Raw genomic sequence first — 15487 nt, forward strand, 5'->3', positions numbered from 1 at the left:
GCCCCCGAGGTGGCATAGCCCACCCGGCCAGTCCGAGGCCTGAAGCCCGCAAGGCTTCCTGCCTTCTTGGCTTCCGGTCGTCTTCGCCGGGGAGCCGCGGCTCGGCCGCTTCTAGCGCCAGCTCCTCCTCCCTGACGTCCCAGTCACTCCTGCCTGGGGCTGGGGTGTGGGAGATGCCCCTTTCTGCCCTGGCCTTGACGAGTCCCGCTGTGTCAGATGGACTCGGGGAGCCGCACCGCTCCTTCGGGTTTCCGCCGGCGCTTCCTCCTCTCCCTGCTGGCTCTTCCCTTCCTCGGGGTGATGCTGCCAGGGGCTGGGTGGGGCCTGGAGAAGCTCGAGGAGGTGGAGCCCAGAGGTACTGGGGGACTTCTCAGGCCCCTGGAAGGCAGCGGGCCTCCCGAGGAGTGTGCTTCAGGGCGGATGCCACCCTGGTCTGCTGCAGCTCATGTTATTTGGAAGGCCTGGCAGTGTGGTTCAATAAGTGGGCCTAGGAACTGACCCTATGTAGTGACCCTTTCAGGGGCCAGCGCACATCAGCACAGCTGGGGGCAGAAGCCTGGTTTTCACCTCCTGACAGCATCTCCCATGCACTGTGCCCAGCTGCTGGAGCCACAACAGTGAATAGCACAGCACTTCCTTCCTGTGTTGCATACAGCCTCACGAGGGAGACCGCCAGCAAGCAGACCAGGCATACAAGGGCGTTGCAAGTTTTAATAAATACCCTGCATCATCAGGGCAGGTTGCAGAGATGGAGATGGACAGTGAGGTGGGGGTTAATCTCACCAGGGTGATCAGGGCGGGCTGCTGGAAGGAAGTGACATTTAAGCTGAGGCTGGAAGGGTGGGATGCAGCCAGCTAGAGGGAGAGTGGGGTGGGAAAGTGCCTGGTGGAGGAAGGGAAGTGGGCCATGGTGGATGGGAGGCAGTGATGGGGAAGCATGTTGCCCAATGAGTCCAGAGCGATCTTGCAGAATCCGAAGGCCACAGGAAGAAGTTGGCTTTTCTTCTGAGTGCAGTGGGGAGTTAGGAAAGGAAATGGGGTGGGGTTTGGGGAGAGATGCTCAGATTTGCATTGAGATCATCCCTCTGAGTGCAGTAAGTACTGCTTGGCGGGGTCTGGGGTGTCCCTGAGGGTTCCTGGGGCTTGTTCCCTGGTGGTCCTCATTCCAGCAAGGTAAACAGACAGGCATGGAAACAGATTATGGAGGGAATTTAAAACAGTTTATATTAGGGAAATGGGAGAACAGGTGATCTGTTCTTGTTTTCAAAAATATTTCCTGTCGCTGTATTTGTACTGTAAACATGAATCAGGAAGGAAAAAGAATGCAAAATGATAATGTTCTTTTATCAGAGGCAGGTGAACATTGAAAATGAAACGCGTGGTGGAGGTGGTTTCCGGGACACTGTGGGTGGGTAATTGGGGAAATGTGAGTGCTCATTGTTAGGTGGCAGGAAGGAGTGTTGAATGATGTTTTGATACCAAGAGAGAAAACATGTGGACCTCGCCTATCTTAGTTTCAGAAAAAGTGCTCCTCTGCTCCTTCGGGTGTGGGGGTGTTAACACTATTGCCTTTTCTTGGCAGTGTGTCATTCACTATGGGATTTCCTGGGAAGGCCTTGCTTTTACCCTTCTCTGGGCTGGGGGGTTTTCTCCCAGTGTTTGAAGAAGACCCCTGGACTCCGGTGGAGGTCTTTAGCAATACAGTTGAGGAAGTTGAGTCTGTATTCTGTCTAGGTGCTCACTTCCCTGTTCTCTGTTTCTCTCTATTCCTTTTAACAGAAACAACACACAAATGTGAGTGAACACTGCCCAGTTAGCCCCTTGACTTGGTTCAGCCTGAGTTTCCTTTTGACAGCCTCCTCTCCCTTATCAGAGAACTGATTTAATAAGCAAATCTGGTCCCTTTATGACTTAGGTTATCATTTCAAGAACTTTTGCATTTTTTAAGGGACTGTGTGAATGGTGACAGAGTTTGATCCAAAGGAATGCATCTCTAATGGTGCAGCTTTAAGGTCCCCTGAATCATGCCTCAACCCTTGTTTTAGGCAGTTGCAGAGCCCTGGCCTTCAGGGTTCTTATTGTTTATTTCCAGGCCTGGATCACTGACATTCGAGCAGGAACTACCCCCTCTTGTGGGAACCATATCAAATCCAGCTGCAGCTTGATCGCCTTCAACTCCGACCGTACAGGTAGGGAGGAGGACATGGGTGTGGAGATTCAGACATTGTCACCAAATAGGATGGGGCAGAAGGGCAGACTCATTGCAGGCTGGAGGCTTAGAGGGGTCTCACAGAGCTCAGAAGGTAGCACTATGCAGGGCCTTAGATCCCTACAAACTGGTCAACATGCAGTAATCAGATCGGTTTTGGTGAGAATGTGTGTGTATACTTTGTATAAACCATGTTGGCTGTGGTCTTCAAGAGCATGGCCCAGAGGGTGGGGAGGGGGCTGTTGCCTTTGTTTTCCGGTTGTCTCCATATGCTACCCACTCCTTGTCTGGGAGCCTAGTGTGGTTAGGATCAATAGGAACCAAGATTTATAAAACTCCTTGCGTTAGTTGGGACTCTTTTGGTTGCCAGTGATAACTCAAACCTCAAACTGAATTCTTTTAAAAAAAATATATTTCTTTATTGATTTCAGAGAGGAAGGGAGAGGGAGAGAGAGAGAAACATCAATGATGAGAGAGAATCATTGATTGGCTGCCTCCAGCATGTCCCCCACTGGGGATCGAGCCCGTAACCCAGGCATGTGCCCTTGGCCGGAATCGAACCTGGAACTCTTCAGTTCACAGGCCAACGCTTTATCCACTGAGCCAAACCAGCTAGGCACAAACTGAATTCTTAAGCAAGAATGATATCCTTTTGACTTGTATATCTAAGAAGTCCAGGGGCTTCAGGCAGAGCTGTATCCAGAGGCTCATGTGTGCTATAAATCCTGGCTTCTCTCTTGCCCTCGGCTTTGTTGCCCTTGGGTAATGACTTCTTTCTTAGGTAAAGCTGGGAAAAATGGTAGCTGCTGGCACCTTACCTCTTATGATCCCCAGTGCCAGAAAGAGTCTCTTTCCCCACTACTTTTATATCTCCAGTGTCACGGAAGGTTCTTGTGTGGGGCAAGCACCTAATCCTGGGCCAATTATTATGTCTAGAGGGATGGGATCTTACAATTGGTGGAGGCTCTAGGAAGGTCCAAGGCTGAGCTTTTACTAGTAGAGCTTGTGTACCCTGGGAGTCCTAGGCTGGGAGGTAGATGGTCCCCATTAGACTGGAAGTCAGAGCAACTGTGTTTATTTGGCAGGTGTGCTGGGCATTGTGCCTCTGGAAGGCCAGGGAGAGAACAAGAGACACGTGACCCACCTGGGCTGCCATTCTGGTGAGTGGGGGCTGGATCCAGGAAATCTGGAACTTGCTCCTCCTCCTCTGGGGCTAGGGATTCATACTCACCTGGTCTCACAGGCCCGTGACTTTCCAGGTCCCTCCTATTGTTGTCACTGTTCCTTCTGACAGGTGGGGTCCTGATTAGAAGGCTAGATCCTGGTAGAGAATTCGGGCCTGGCAGAGAGGAAGAAGGCTGGGTGCTCCATGTGTTAAGCTGGGAGGAAGGGGGATATGCACCACCAGCCTGCACCAGACTCCCTGATGCTGGCTTCCTATTACTGCAGAGGACTCAACTCTATGTGGTTCTTAGCCCCGTGTCCTTTCCTGGAGCTTAGGAGACCACCCCTCACCACCAGGCCTCCTCCCCAGCCAGACTCCTCAGAGCTCTCCAAGGAAAGTGTGGGCTGGGCTGCAGGGCCAGAGATAAATTGTCACAAAGAGAGCTTTTGTCTGCCACAGCTACTTCTGGGGGCTCCCAACAACCTGCCTGGCAATCTGCCCACTTTCAGGAAACAGTTTGCTCTCCTAGGACGGCCCCTGGCTGTCTCCTTGCTCCCTGTCCAGCTTTGGGAGCTGTGGGCCAGTCCTGGCCTGCATTCCTGGCTATCTGTTGGATGGCCTTAGGTGAGAGAAGGGGGCTAACCTTTGGTCCCTGTTGTGGGTGTGCAGCTCAATGTAGGAATCATGATGATGATGATGATGGCAGTTCTTAAAATAACAGTAATGAAGATTGATGGAGCCCTCTCTATGTCCTTCCCCCCCATTTTCTCATCTAATCCTTTTTTAAAGCTTTTTACAACTTTATCAAGATATCATTTACATATCATTAATGTTACCTGTTTTAAATGAAGAATTTGATGACTTTTATAAAGTTACAGGCTTGTGTATACCACCATTCAGTTTTAGACATTGCTTCAGAAGATTCCTCATGCTCGTTCGTGCTTAAACCATTTCCATCTCAGGCACTGCAGCCTCAGGCAACTGTTGATATACTTTCTGCCTCTGCAGCTGGGGTCTGCAAGCTACTGGTGTGGCCAAATCTGGCCTGCTGCCTGTCTTTGTAAACTGTTGTTTTGGAAAACTGCCAGGCCTTTTCATCGATGGCCAGTCTGTAGTCACTTTCTCTCAACAACTGCAGCGTTGAGCAGAGACCATATGGCCCTAAAAGCCTGAAATATTTACTACCTCACCCTTTCCAGAAAATGTTTGCCAGCCTCTGCTCTATAGACTGGCTTTTTCTGAACATTTCACATAAATGGAAAATACCATGCATGGTCTTTTGAATCTGTCCTCTTTCACTTAGCATAATACTTTGAGATCCACCTGTGTTGCAGCATATGTAAGAAGTCTGCTTTCTCATCTACTCTCACGCCTTTTTCAAGTATATTTAAAAGTAACCCACTTTGCAGCTAGGAAAACTGAGGCTCAGGTTAGGACCTTGCCAATGTTGATATTGCTGCCGGCAGAGCCAGGTCTATCTGACCTTGTGCTCTTAGGCACCCTTCTGCTTGCTTCTAGATATTTTTTATTCACGGGAGAGTTGCTCCAAATTGGTGGAGTTTGTGAGGTGGTGAGTGCCCTGTGACTTGGGGGTTCCAAATAGAAGCTGGACCAGGTTTCTGTTGGCAGGTGGTAGCCTCACTGTAGCTCCAACTATTCAGAGCCTCTTTTTGCAGGAGCAACCTTGCTGGGAAGCTGCAGTGAGAATAGCTGAGCTCCAGCTCTCTCAGAACCTGCCTTCAAGGCACCAGTGCCAGTGGTGGTGGGGAGACTGTGTTGGGCTGGGCTCTGCCCTGTCTTCAGGATGCCCAGACTTTGGGGCGCCTTCTATGTCTTGCCTCAGGGCCAAGTGGCTCTTTAGGCAGGGGAGCATCTAGAGGGCCTTTCTGCATGTCTAGGCTGTGGGGTGAGCCGGGGATGTGCCCCAGTTTGGGAAAGGCAGTGTGATGATGAGCTGAGTCTGTAGGTTCTGAAGCTGGACAGCCTGGCCTGACCCTCAGCTTTGCCCTTTCTTAGCTCTAGACAAGTTACTTAACATCTCTGTCCTTGTGTCCTTGTCCTCCACTTGGGTGATGATGCCACAGTGCCATCCTGGTGGGTCACTGAGGATTTGGTGAGATAAATGCACATGAAGGACTCAGGCTTCTCAGATCGGTCACATTACTACCTCTTATTCCCTCAGCATACCAGACTGCCTACATTGGCTGTTGCTCCGGGCCTGTGCCCTGCCCTGTCCAGTTCAGAGCCTGCAGGGTGGGGCAGCAGGGCTTTGTGGCCAGGAGTCCAGGCTGAGGCTGTCCCAAGGTGTACCTGTCCTCATACTCCCCTTTGTCTTCCTTATCTCTGGCCGGGAGGAAAATGTAATGCTTGGCCTGTGGAGAGGCAGGCAGTAGGGTGGCCACTCTGCTCTTTGCTGTGGTGATACAGGCCTGGCTGTCCTGCTTACATTCCCCTCAACACTCAAGCCCTGGTCTCGTCTCTGCGACCCCCCTCCCCCAGCCTCATTTCCCCTCTGGGCTCTGGTTCACTCTGTGCACCCCAACCCCCACCCGCCAGAGCTGGGAAGTTCAGTTTCTTTGGTCGCAAAGAACAGACCAATTCCAGCTTGCTTAAGACAAAAATAAATTTATTGGGAGGTTCCTGGGAAGCTTCCAGAACCAAAGGAGCAGCTAGGTGTGCAGGTCTTAGGAGGGTCCTGGCATGGAAGCTGCCAGCTCCCTCTGAGCTGGTGACCCTCCACCTAGGCCAGTCCCTAAAGCACCCTGTTGCTAGGCCTTCCCTTAGGTTTAATTCTCCTAAGAGAGAAGCTGGCTGCTGGGGCACAGATCAGGTGCATTCCCACACTGGGACTGGTCAGCCCTAGCTTTGGGGGGAGTAACGGGGTAGAGAATGCCTAGGTCAGGCATGTGACAGCTACCTTCCTCCTCCCCCTACTGCCTCCTCCAGGATTCACCATGCATCTCATTGAAGGCTTTCCTACCCCTGATCTATGGGTCACCCCTGTGGGCAGAACTTGCTCCTTGTTGCATCTGCACACATGTATATGTCTCCCTGAGGAAGTGCTGAGGGACAGTCAGACTGAGTGGTTTGTGAATCCCACTCAGTCCAATTACAGTGGGGCCAGAACTGTGTTCATTCACATATTCTTGCCAAGCCCTGTGCTAGGCTCTGGGCTTTAGGTGACTTCAGGTTCCTGGTAATCCAAGGATTTTTTTGTTGTTGTTTTTTTTACAGAAATACCTTTTATTTTATTTTTTTAAATATGTTTTTATTGATTTTAGAGAGAAAGGGAGAGGGGAAGAAAAAGAGAAACATCAGTGTGAGAGAGAAACATCCACCTGTTGCCTCCCGTAGGCACCCTGATTGGGGATTGAACCCTAATCCTGAGTATGAGCCCTGACTGGGAATCAAACTGGTGACCTTTTGGTGCATGGGATGACACTCAACCAACTAAGCCACATCAGCGAGGCGCTCTTTTCCCATTGCCCTGCTGACCTCTCCATGCCAGGTCTTTGGCCACCCTGGGTCCACAGGGCTCTCGGGGAAATGTGTTGCAGGCAGGCCTATGGCAGTTGCCCATAGTTTGCAGAGATGCCCTCCTTCTGGGACTTTGAGCCTGCTTCCATGTGTGCAGAGATGTCACCTCTGAAGCCCTGGGCTTTGATTCAAGGCCTTGGGAAAAGAGCACGTTGGGCTGGAAACAGGATGTTCTGGCGGGTTCTTGTTGGGCCTGAGTCAACCATTCCTCTCCTGCAGACCTGATCACGGACTTGGACTTCTCTCCCTTTGATGACTTTCTCCTGGCCACAGGCTCAGCAGATAGGACGGTGAGTGGAACCATTAGAAGAGCTGCTCAATGCCTCACCCACTCCTATTTGGGGCCTTCTGAGCCCCCTGAGCCTCTGGGGCCCTGCTCCTTCCTAGTCCAACCCCTCCCACTACCCCTTCAGCTCCTCCACAGATTTGCAGGGCTAGGCCAGCCCAGACTTTCTTAGTTCCTTAACCCACACCAACTCCCACATACTCCTGTGCACTTGCCGGAGCCTTGCCTGTGATGTGCTGTCCTACTGCTTGACTCCTAAAGACATCAGGGCTGGGGTAGTGTGGGAGGCTCAGAAGAGATGGGTCAGAACCCCTGATTTCCCTGCTCCCATTTCTCCCCAGCCTTCAACCACACTCATGATCCTGAGCCAGGTCTCCCTCCTTTTCCCAACACAGACACACAGCCTCATGCCCAAGCATGACCCCTGGAGTCGGGGGCAGTGAGGACCCTCCCTTTCCTGGGCTCACAAACTTACTCTTTCCCGCAGATGAAACTATGGAGACTGCCAGCCTCTGGCCAGGCGCTGCCCCCGGGACCTGGGCTGGTGCTGGGCCCCGAGGACACCCGGGTAGAGGTGCTGCAGTTCCACCCCACTGTGGATGGCATCCTGGTGAGCACGGCAGGCACAGCCGTGAAGGTCTGGGATGTGGCTAAGCAGCAGCCCCTAACAGGTATGGGCCACACTAGCCACGTCACTTTCTGGGCAGCCCCCTCCTGGAAACTTTTCTGTTTCTTTGTTTATGTGTTTGATATCATGAGTTGTAAAGTAAGTATCAAAAACTCACTTGTACATAGTATAAAACCAAGTCTTATGAACACCCCACCATCTCCATTTCCTTGGCACCTGTTTTAATTACAGCTGTTGTTTCTACTTTATCCTCCACATGTCTAAATAATTTTCTTATACTGTTCTTTCTTGACATACTGGGGTCCCTGTATGTCATTTAAGTTTTGAAAACAAACTATTGACTTCTACCCATGAGATGAGAATTTGCTCTCTTATAGTCCCAACCCATCCCTGCCTCGCCATGTTTTCCTTCCTCTCATCTTCCCAATATAGATTGACTTTGTCTGTATGGGCTTCTATAACAAAATCCCATGGACTGGGTGGTTTATAAACAATAGAAATTTATTTCTCACAGTTCTAGAGACTGGGAGTCCAAGATCAAGGTGCCAGCCGATTTGGTGTCTGATGAGAACCTACTTCCTGATTCATCGTCAGCCATCTTATTCCCTGTGTCTTCACATGGAGACATGTGAAGAGGGGAGGGAGCTCTCTTTTATAAAAGTACTAATGCCATTCATGGATGCTTCCCCCCTCATGAGCTAATCACCTCCCAAAGGCTCCCACCTCCAAATTTCATCACAGTGAGGGTTAGGTTTCAACATGTGAAATGTGGAGGGGACACAGACATCCAGAGCATGATAACAACTTTGAGCCAGACACCTCAGTATTTGACTGGTTATGACCTTGCAGTATGAACCTCAGCTGAGCCCAAGTGTTTTTTTGTGGTAGTGTCACTGAGTCCGTTTTGCAGAGTCCTTCCTTTTTAGGGGAAAGACACAAGGCTCAGCTCTGGCCAGGTAGATCATTAGTTAGAATGTCATCCACATACACCAAGGTTGCGGGATTAACCCATTCAGGACACATAAAAGCCTCAGTCAATGAAGGTATAAATAAGTGGAACAACAAATTGATATTTGTCTTTCTCCCTTCCTCTCTAGAATCAATAAATTAAACACATACAAACACATACACAAGGCTCAGAGAGTTGAAGGACAAACTGGCACCCCAGAGCTGTGCAGTGTCCAGGGTACACCACGCTCACAGTGGGGCTGAGGCCAAGGGCCATTAGTAGCATAACTAGGAGTCTCAGGGTTCCTCTCCGGACAGCATTAGTCAGTGCCCACCATGGAGGCATCTTGTGCCACAAGGAATGGAAAGTACAAGGTGCAGGCTTGTCCCCAAAGAGTTCCTGGCACAGTTGAAGAGACCAGCCTGACCTTTGAAGCAGAGGTGAAGGTCACTAGGCAGATGTCATTAGGGAATCACCCCATCTGTAACTATCATCTCAAGCCCTTATCACGTTCCCAGCACTGTGCTGAGAGTTTAATTATTCCTCAGCACAACACAGCAGTTCCATGAGGGTGGGGTGCAGGAAACCTTGGAAAGTTTCAGAGTAGGAACATGGCCTGACAATGGTAGGGCTGAGGAAGGAGCCCCTGGATATAGTACAGAATATCTGGAAGGAGCTGCTGCCCTTGTTCCTCCCACCTGAGAAGGGACTCTGGCAGCTGCTGCCTTCACCCCAGAGAGTTAACTCCAACTAGGCCCATCTACTTCCCTGTGTTCTCATTGCCCAGGGCAGGGTGTGGCGATCCTGGTGCCCCTCTTGACCTTGGCTGCTTCTCTGCAGAGCTGGCAGCCCACAGGGACCTGGTGCAGGGTGCTGTCTGGAGCCGAGACGGAGCCCTGGTGAGCACAACATGCAAGGTAAGCAGGTGGGAGTTGAGGCTCAAGTAAGTGCCTGTGGTGGGCCTGAGGCATGCCCTGTTCCTCTCAGGGCCATGGTGTCATGGAGCACACATTCTAGGCTGTATTTGTCAGGCTGGGTGGTATTTATGGGGCAGAAGGCACATGAGCCCCTCCCCCACTTCAGCTGGCCTCCCACCTCAGGCTCACACCTACATCTGCAAACACCTATCCCACCTTGGTACCAGGGCCTGGGGTCCCTATTAGATGAGGGCCCAAGTAAAGCCCCCCTCTGGCCCTGCTGGGCTCTGGTTTATGCCATTTGGCTCCCATCACCAACTTCAGGCAGCCTCACCTGCCTGCCTATCTGCTTTGTCCGAACTTTTAGAAGAATTCAGACTCAGGACGCTGTGTCAACCCTCATACCCAGTATGCAGACTTCATAGTCCTAGCTGACACCAGGCCCCATGCTTGCCCAGTCCTGTGGGGGTGGGGGCGGCCAATGTGGATTAGGGAATCAGACAGATCTGTAATAATAAAAGCGTAACATGCAAATTAGACCAGACATCTTTCTGGACAACCTTCGGATGAAGCAGGGGCTGTGAGGGCCTCCGTGGCGGGGTGAGGGGGTTAGGGGTAGGGCAGAGTCCCTTGCATGAATTTCATGCATCAGGCCTCTAGTTAAACAGTAACTGACCTGTGAAATGGGATCTGAGTGAGAGACATGAAGTGCTTTAAGCTGGTCAGAGGAGCCGGGAAGGCTTGGCCATAGACAGTGGACTTGGGTACAGGCTCTGAAGGAAGGGTTAATGACATGAGACATAGAGAGGTTCTGGGAACTGCAGGTTTGGGTGCAGGGGCCAGGGCAGGGCTGTGTGCAGAGAGCAGAGTCTAGTGCACAAGGGTTGTGCTTGTTATTGTAGAAACAACCAGAAAACACTGGAGTGATTAAAGCCAGAAGAGGGACAGCCTTTGAAGTGAGCAGATTTGCATTTTGAAAACTCCCCAGCTGCCTTGTGGACAGAGCATTGCAGGGCCCATATCCAAAAGTAAAGGTGCTACAGCTTCTGGGGGAGGAGAGGAGTGGTACAGAAGGGCAGACTTGGGGATGACAACTGTGGGTTGGTGAGGGGCTGGATGTGAGGAGTGGGGGGTTATGATGCTGGCTTCTGGGTATTGGCTATAGGCCTGTTGGGTTTGTGTTACCTGGGACATTCAAGCAGAGATATCTTTCGGGTTCATCGACTAGGGCTCTGGGCAGCAAGCTGAGCTGAAGATAGAAGGGTGGGCAGTATCTGTGTTTATGTGGTAGAGTCTATAAAGAGGTGAAGGACACTCACTTGTTGGATTTGGGGACATGGGTGACCTTCAGGACCTTTTGGAGTATATTGTGGCCTAAAGCCACATGTGAAGAATAGGGGGAAGGCAAGGAAAAGCCTGCAAGGGCAGTTGTGGGAAGTGTGGCAGGGATAGGGAATGGGGGACAGGAGCTAGTCGGGAGCGGGTATACAGGTAAGGACACCTCTGAAGGAGAAAATGTGTCTGCATACTTGGTGGAATCTATTTCCATCTCTACTATTTTTTTCCACCTTCTTGGAGGTCCCATTTCCTGTTTTTTTAAAACATTTTTTAAAATTGAATTTATTTGTGTGGTATCCTATATAATAAAGCGGTAATATGCAAATTGACCGTCACACCCTCACACGATGGCTGGCAGGGGAGGGCAGTTGGGGGCGATCGGGCCAACAGGGGAGGGCAGATAGGGGCGACCAGACCGGCAGGGGAGGGCAGTTGGGGGTGATCAGGACGGCAGGGGAGTGGTTAGGGGGTGATCAGGCTGGCAGGCAGAAGCGGTTAAGGGCAATCAGGCAGGCAGGCAGGCCAGCAGTTGGGAGCCAGCAGTCCCGGATTGTGAGAGGGATGTCTGACTGCCAGTTTAGGCCCGATCCCTGTGGGATCCCAGATTGGAGAGGGGGAAGGCTCAGCTGAGCCCCCTTCCCCCCTCCAGTGCATGAATTTTGTGCACTGGGCCTCTAGTCTCTATATATAAAAGCCTAAGTGACCATCTGACCAGTAGCTATGATGCACACTGACCACCAGGGGGCAGATGCTCAACGCAGAAGCTGCCAAGCTGTGGTGACTTGGCAGCTGTGGTTCTCGGGTGACACACCTGGAACCAGAGAGGAGGGAGCCAGGAGAACTGCCCTCTCACAATCTGGGACCCCTCGGGGGATGCCGGAGAGCCGGTTTTGGCCTGATCCCTGCAGGCCAGGCCGAGACCCCACCAGTACACGAGTCCGTGCACTGGGCCTCTAGTTGGTTAATAAAATTACTTAGGTTTCAGGTGTTACAATTCTGTGATATCCATGTATTGTGTATTCACCATCCCAAGTCACATCTCCTTCCATCACCCTTTATCCCCACTTTACCCTCGTCAACCTCCCCCCACTCCCCTTTCCCTCTGGTAATTACCATGCTATTGTCAGTGTCTATGAGGTTGTTTCTTTTTGTTTTTTGTTCTGTTGATTGCTTAATCTCTTCACCCTTTTCACCTAAACCCCTTTCCTCTGACACCTGTCAGTTCTCTGTATTTATGAGTCTGTTTCTATTTTGTTTGTTTGTTTATTTTGTTCATTAGATTCCATATATATCATATGATACTTGTCTTTCTCTGTCTGGCTTATTTTACTTACCTATTTCCTAGTCTTTATTAACTTTTCCCCTCATTTGGTTCATTAAACAATAGGTTCCAGACATTGGCCTGAGCTTTGGGTGTCAGGAGGTAAATAAGACTGGGCTGCTGGCCCCTAAGAAGCTGCTGCTCGAGGACAAGGTGGTCATGTGTCAGCTGTTGCTCAGGCTAAAGGCTGGTGAGCATGACTTCCAAAGGGACAGTGAGGTCAGGGCTGGTCCTCTGGTATGAGCCCTCACTGAGGAAGGGACAGGCATCTCAGGCAGGGGAACCGACCTGTCAGAGTCCTGCGTTTAGGCTGTGAACTCCGCCTCCAATGAGAAACCCTCTCTATCCTGTGTTTCCTTGATGTGTGAGAGAGACAAGCACAGAATGAAAGAGAGGAAGGGAGAGGGAGGGAGGGAAGGAGGAAGCTGGAAGATGCTTCCCATCAAAGCCTCCCCCCTCTCAGCACCATCTCCCTGCTGGTGAGGAAACCTCCCTGGTGCCTGGCCTGACTCCCATCCTACCATGGAGCAGCTCTTCCTCTCAGGGCCTGTGATTGCCCTGCTAGGCCTGGGCCCAATCCCACCAAAGTCCTTTCCTGTCGCCCTCCCAGCTTCTCCAGGCAGCCACTAGGGGGTGCACCTGCCTCATGGATAGCTCCCCCACTCTGCTACTGTGAGCCCAGCGGACATGCTGTCCACCACAGCCTATGCCACCCCCTCTGTCTGGTCCGTCCCGTAGACCCCCATCAGCACAAGACCAGCCTCCATTGTCCAACCTGAGCCCTGGTTAAGATGGCCCAACTACCTTTAGGGACTGCTCACGTACCAAGACTGTTACTGACTTGTGAGAGGCACTGCCATTGTCCTCATCCTACCAAGGGCTCTGGGTTTGCCCAGATCACAGAGCACCTGAGTGGTGGAGTTGGTGTTTGAATCCAGGTTGCTGGCTCTCCACAGTGGCTCTGCCACTCAGGTGTGAGTTGCTCCTGCTGCCAGGAGGGGATCTCTCTTGCTTGGCATTTCTCTGTCTCTCCCTATTCTCTGTCTGTCTCTTGCTTCCCTGTCTCTGTCCCTTGTTATCTTTCCTCTGTCTATAGTTGTCCTCTTTCTATTGTTCTGTCTCTACCTGTTTCTCTCTGTGTCCTGTGTCTCTCTGTTCCCTTTCTGTCTCTCTTTGTCTCTTGTCTCTCTCTGCCTCTCTCTGTCCTCTCACTTCTCTCTCTCACTGTTCTTTCTGCCTGTCTCTGTCCCTCAATGTCCTTGGCTGTCTGATCTCTGTCTCTAAATGACATCCTGAACACGAGGCTTTGGAGTGGAGTGGTGCTTTAGAGCTAATCCTGGACTGTGTGTGGTGTCCGCCTAACACATAGCAAGTGCTCACTAAACTAGCAGGGAAAGCTTTGCCAGGAGTGACCCAAGAACCCTGGGAACCTGCTGAGGTGTGTCAGGAAAGCCTGGGACGGTCCGCCAAGGGAGGTGTGGCTTTCCAGGCCATCTCTGAGCTGGCCCCTCCCTTGTCCAGCTGCCCCTTTATTCCTGCCACTCACTTTCTTCACATGGCAATCTCTTCCCCTCCACATCACATGCCAGCAAGCTCATGTCTCCACATCTTTTTTCATGCTTTTTTCCCCCTTAAATATATTTTTATTGATTTCAGAAAGGGAGGGTGAGGGAAAGAGATAAGAACACCAATGATGAGCCCTAGCTGGTTTGGCTCAGTGGATAGAGCATTGGCCTGCAGACTGAAGGGTCTCAGGTTCGATTCTGGTCAAAGGCATATGCCCAGGTTTCGGGCTTAATACCCAGTAGGGGGCGTGCAGGAGGCAGCTGATCAATGATTCTCTCTCATCATTGGTGTTTCTTTTTCTTTCCTTTTTATTTTTTATTTATTTTTATTTTTTAAAATATATTTCATTGATTTTTTACAGAGAGGAAGGGAGAGGGATATAGAGTTAGAAACATCTATGAGAGAGAAACATCGATCAGCTGCCTCCTGCACACCTCCTACTGGGGATGTGCCCGCAACCAAGGTACATGCCCTTGACCAGAATCGAACCTGGGACCTTTCAGTCTGCAGGCCGACGCTCTATCCACTTAGTCAAACCGGTTAGGGCTCTTTCCTTTAAAAAAAAAAAAATTATTGATTTTAGAGAGGAAGGGAGAGGGAGATTTAGAAACATCAATAATGAGAATGGGTTTTGACAAATGCATAATGCCATGTACTCACCATTATAGTATCCTACAGAATAATTTTACCAACCTAAAAGGCCCTGCGCTTCACCTATTCATCCCTCCCTCGTTGTCCCCAAACCACTGGCAACCACTGATCTTTTTGCTATCTTTTTCAGATTTGTCTTTTCCCAAATGCCATATAGTTGGAGTAATACAATGTGTAGTCTTTCCACATTGGCGTCTTTCACTTAGTAATATATATTTTTGGTTTCTCCATGTCTTTTTGTGGACTGATAGCTATTTTTTAAAATTATGGTAAAAACACATATAAAACTTAGCATCTTAACCATTTTTAAGTATACAGGTCAATAATGTTAAGTATTTTTACATTGTTGTGAAACAGGTTTTCAGAACTTTTTCATCTGTAGAACTGAAATTCTATGCCCATGAAACAACTTTTCTTTGCCCCTCCCCCAGCTCCTGGCAACCACCATTCTAATTTCTTTATGTCTGTGAATTTGACTACTTTAGATACTGCATATGAGTGGAATCATACAGTATTTGTCTTTTTGTGATTGGCTTATTTCATTTAGTGTAATGTCCTCAAGATTCATCCATGTAGCATGTGACAGGATTTTCTTCCCTTTTGAGACTGAATAATATTCCATTGTATGTATATACCACATTTTGTTTCTTCATCCATCCATAATGGACACTTGGGTTGCTTCCATGTTTAGTTTAGCTACTGTGAATAATGCTGCTTTGAATGTGGGTGTGCAAATATCTCTTTGTGACCTTGTTTCCAATTCTTTCTTTTTTTAAAAAAAATACTAGAGGCCTGGTGCATGAAATTCGTGCGGGGGTGGGGGGTCCCCTCAGCCCAGCCTGCACCCTCTCCAATCCGGGACCCCTCAGGGGATGTCCGACTGCCAGTTTGGATCGGGCCTAAACCGGCAGTTGGACATC

General features: G+C 50.3%; 1 protein-coding gene across 1 annotated transcript in view; it reads left to right on the plus strand.

Moving 5' to 3' along the window:
- The first annotated feature begins 216 nt into the window (after window positions 1–216).
- LOC102248655 (coronin-7) overlaps window positions 217–15487 on the plus strand; it is a 58406-nt gene continuing 43135 nt past the window's right edge. Inside the window, exons 1-6 of the mRNA XM_005873009.2 lie at window positions 217–355; window positions 2046–2189; window positions 3295–3369; window positions 7131–7201; window positions 7685–7868; window positions 9615–9691. Coding sequence (XP_005873071.1) covers window positions 217–355; window positions 2046–2189; window positions 3295–3369; window positions 7131–7201; window positions 7685–7868; window positions 9615–9691 — 690 coding nt within the window. The remainder of the gene's footprint in view (window positions 356–2045; window positions 2190–3294; window positions 3370–7130; window positions 7202–7684; window positions 7869–9614; window positions 9692–15487) is intronic.

This window comes from Myotis brandtii, unplaced genomic scaffold (genome assembly GCF_000412655.1).
Source record: "Myotis brandtii unplaced genomic scaffold, ASM41265v1 scaffold397, whole genome shotgun sequence".
Lineage (NCBI taxonomy): Eukaryota > Metazoa > Chordata > Mammalia > Chiroptera > Vespertilionidae > Myotis > Myotis brandtii.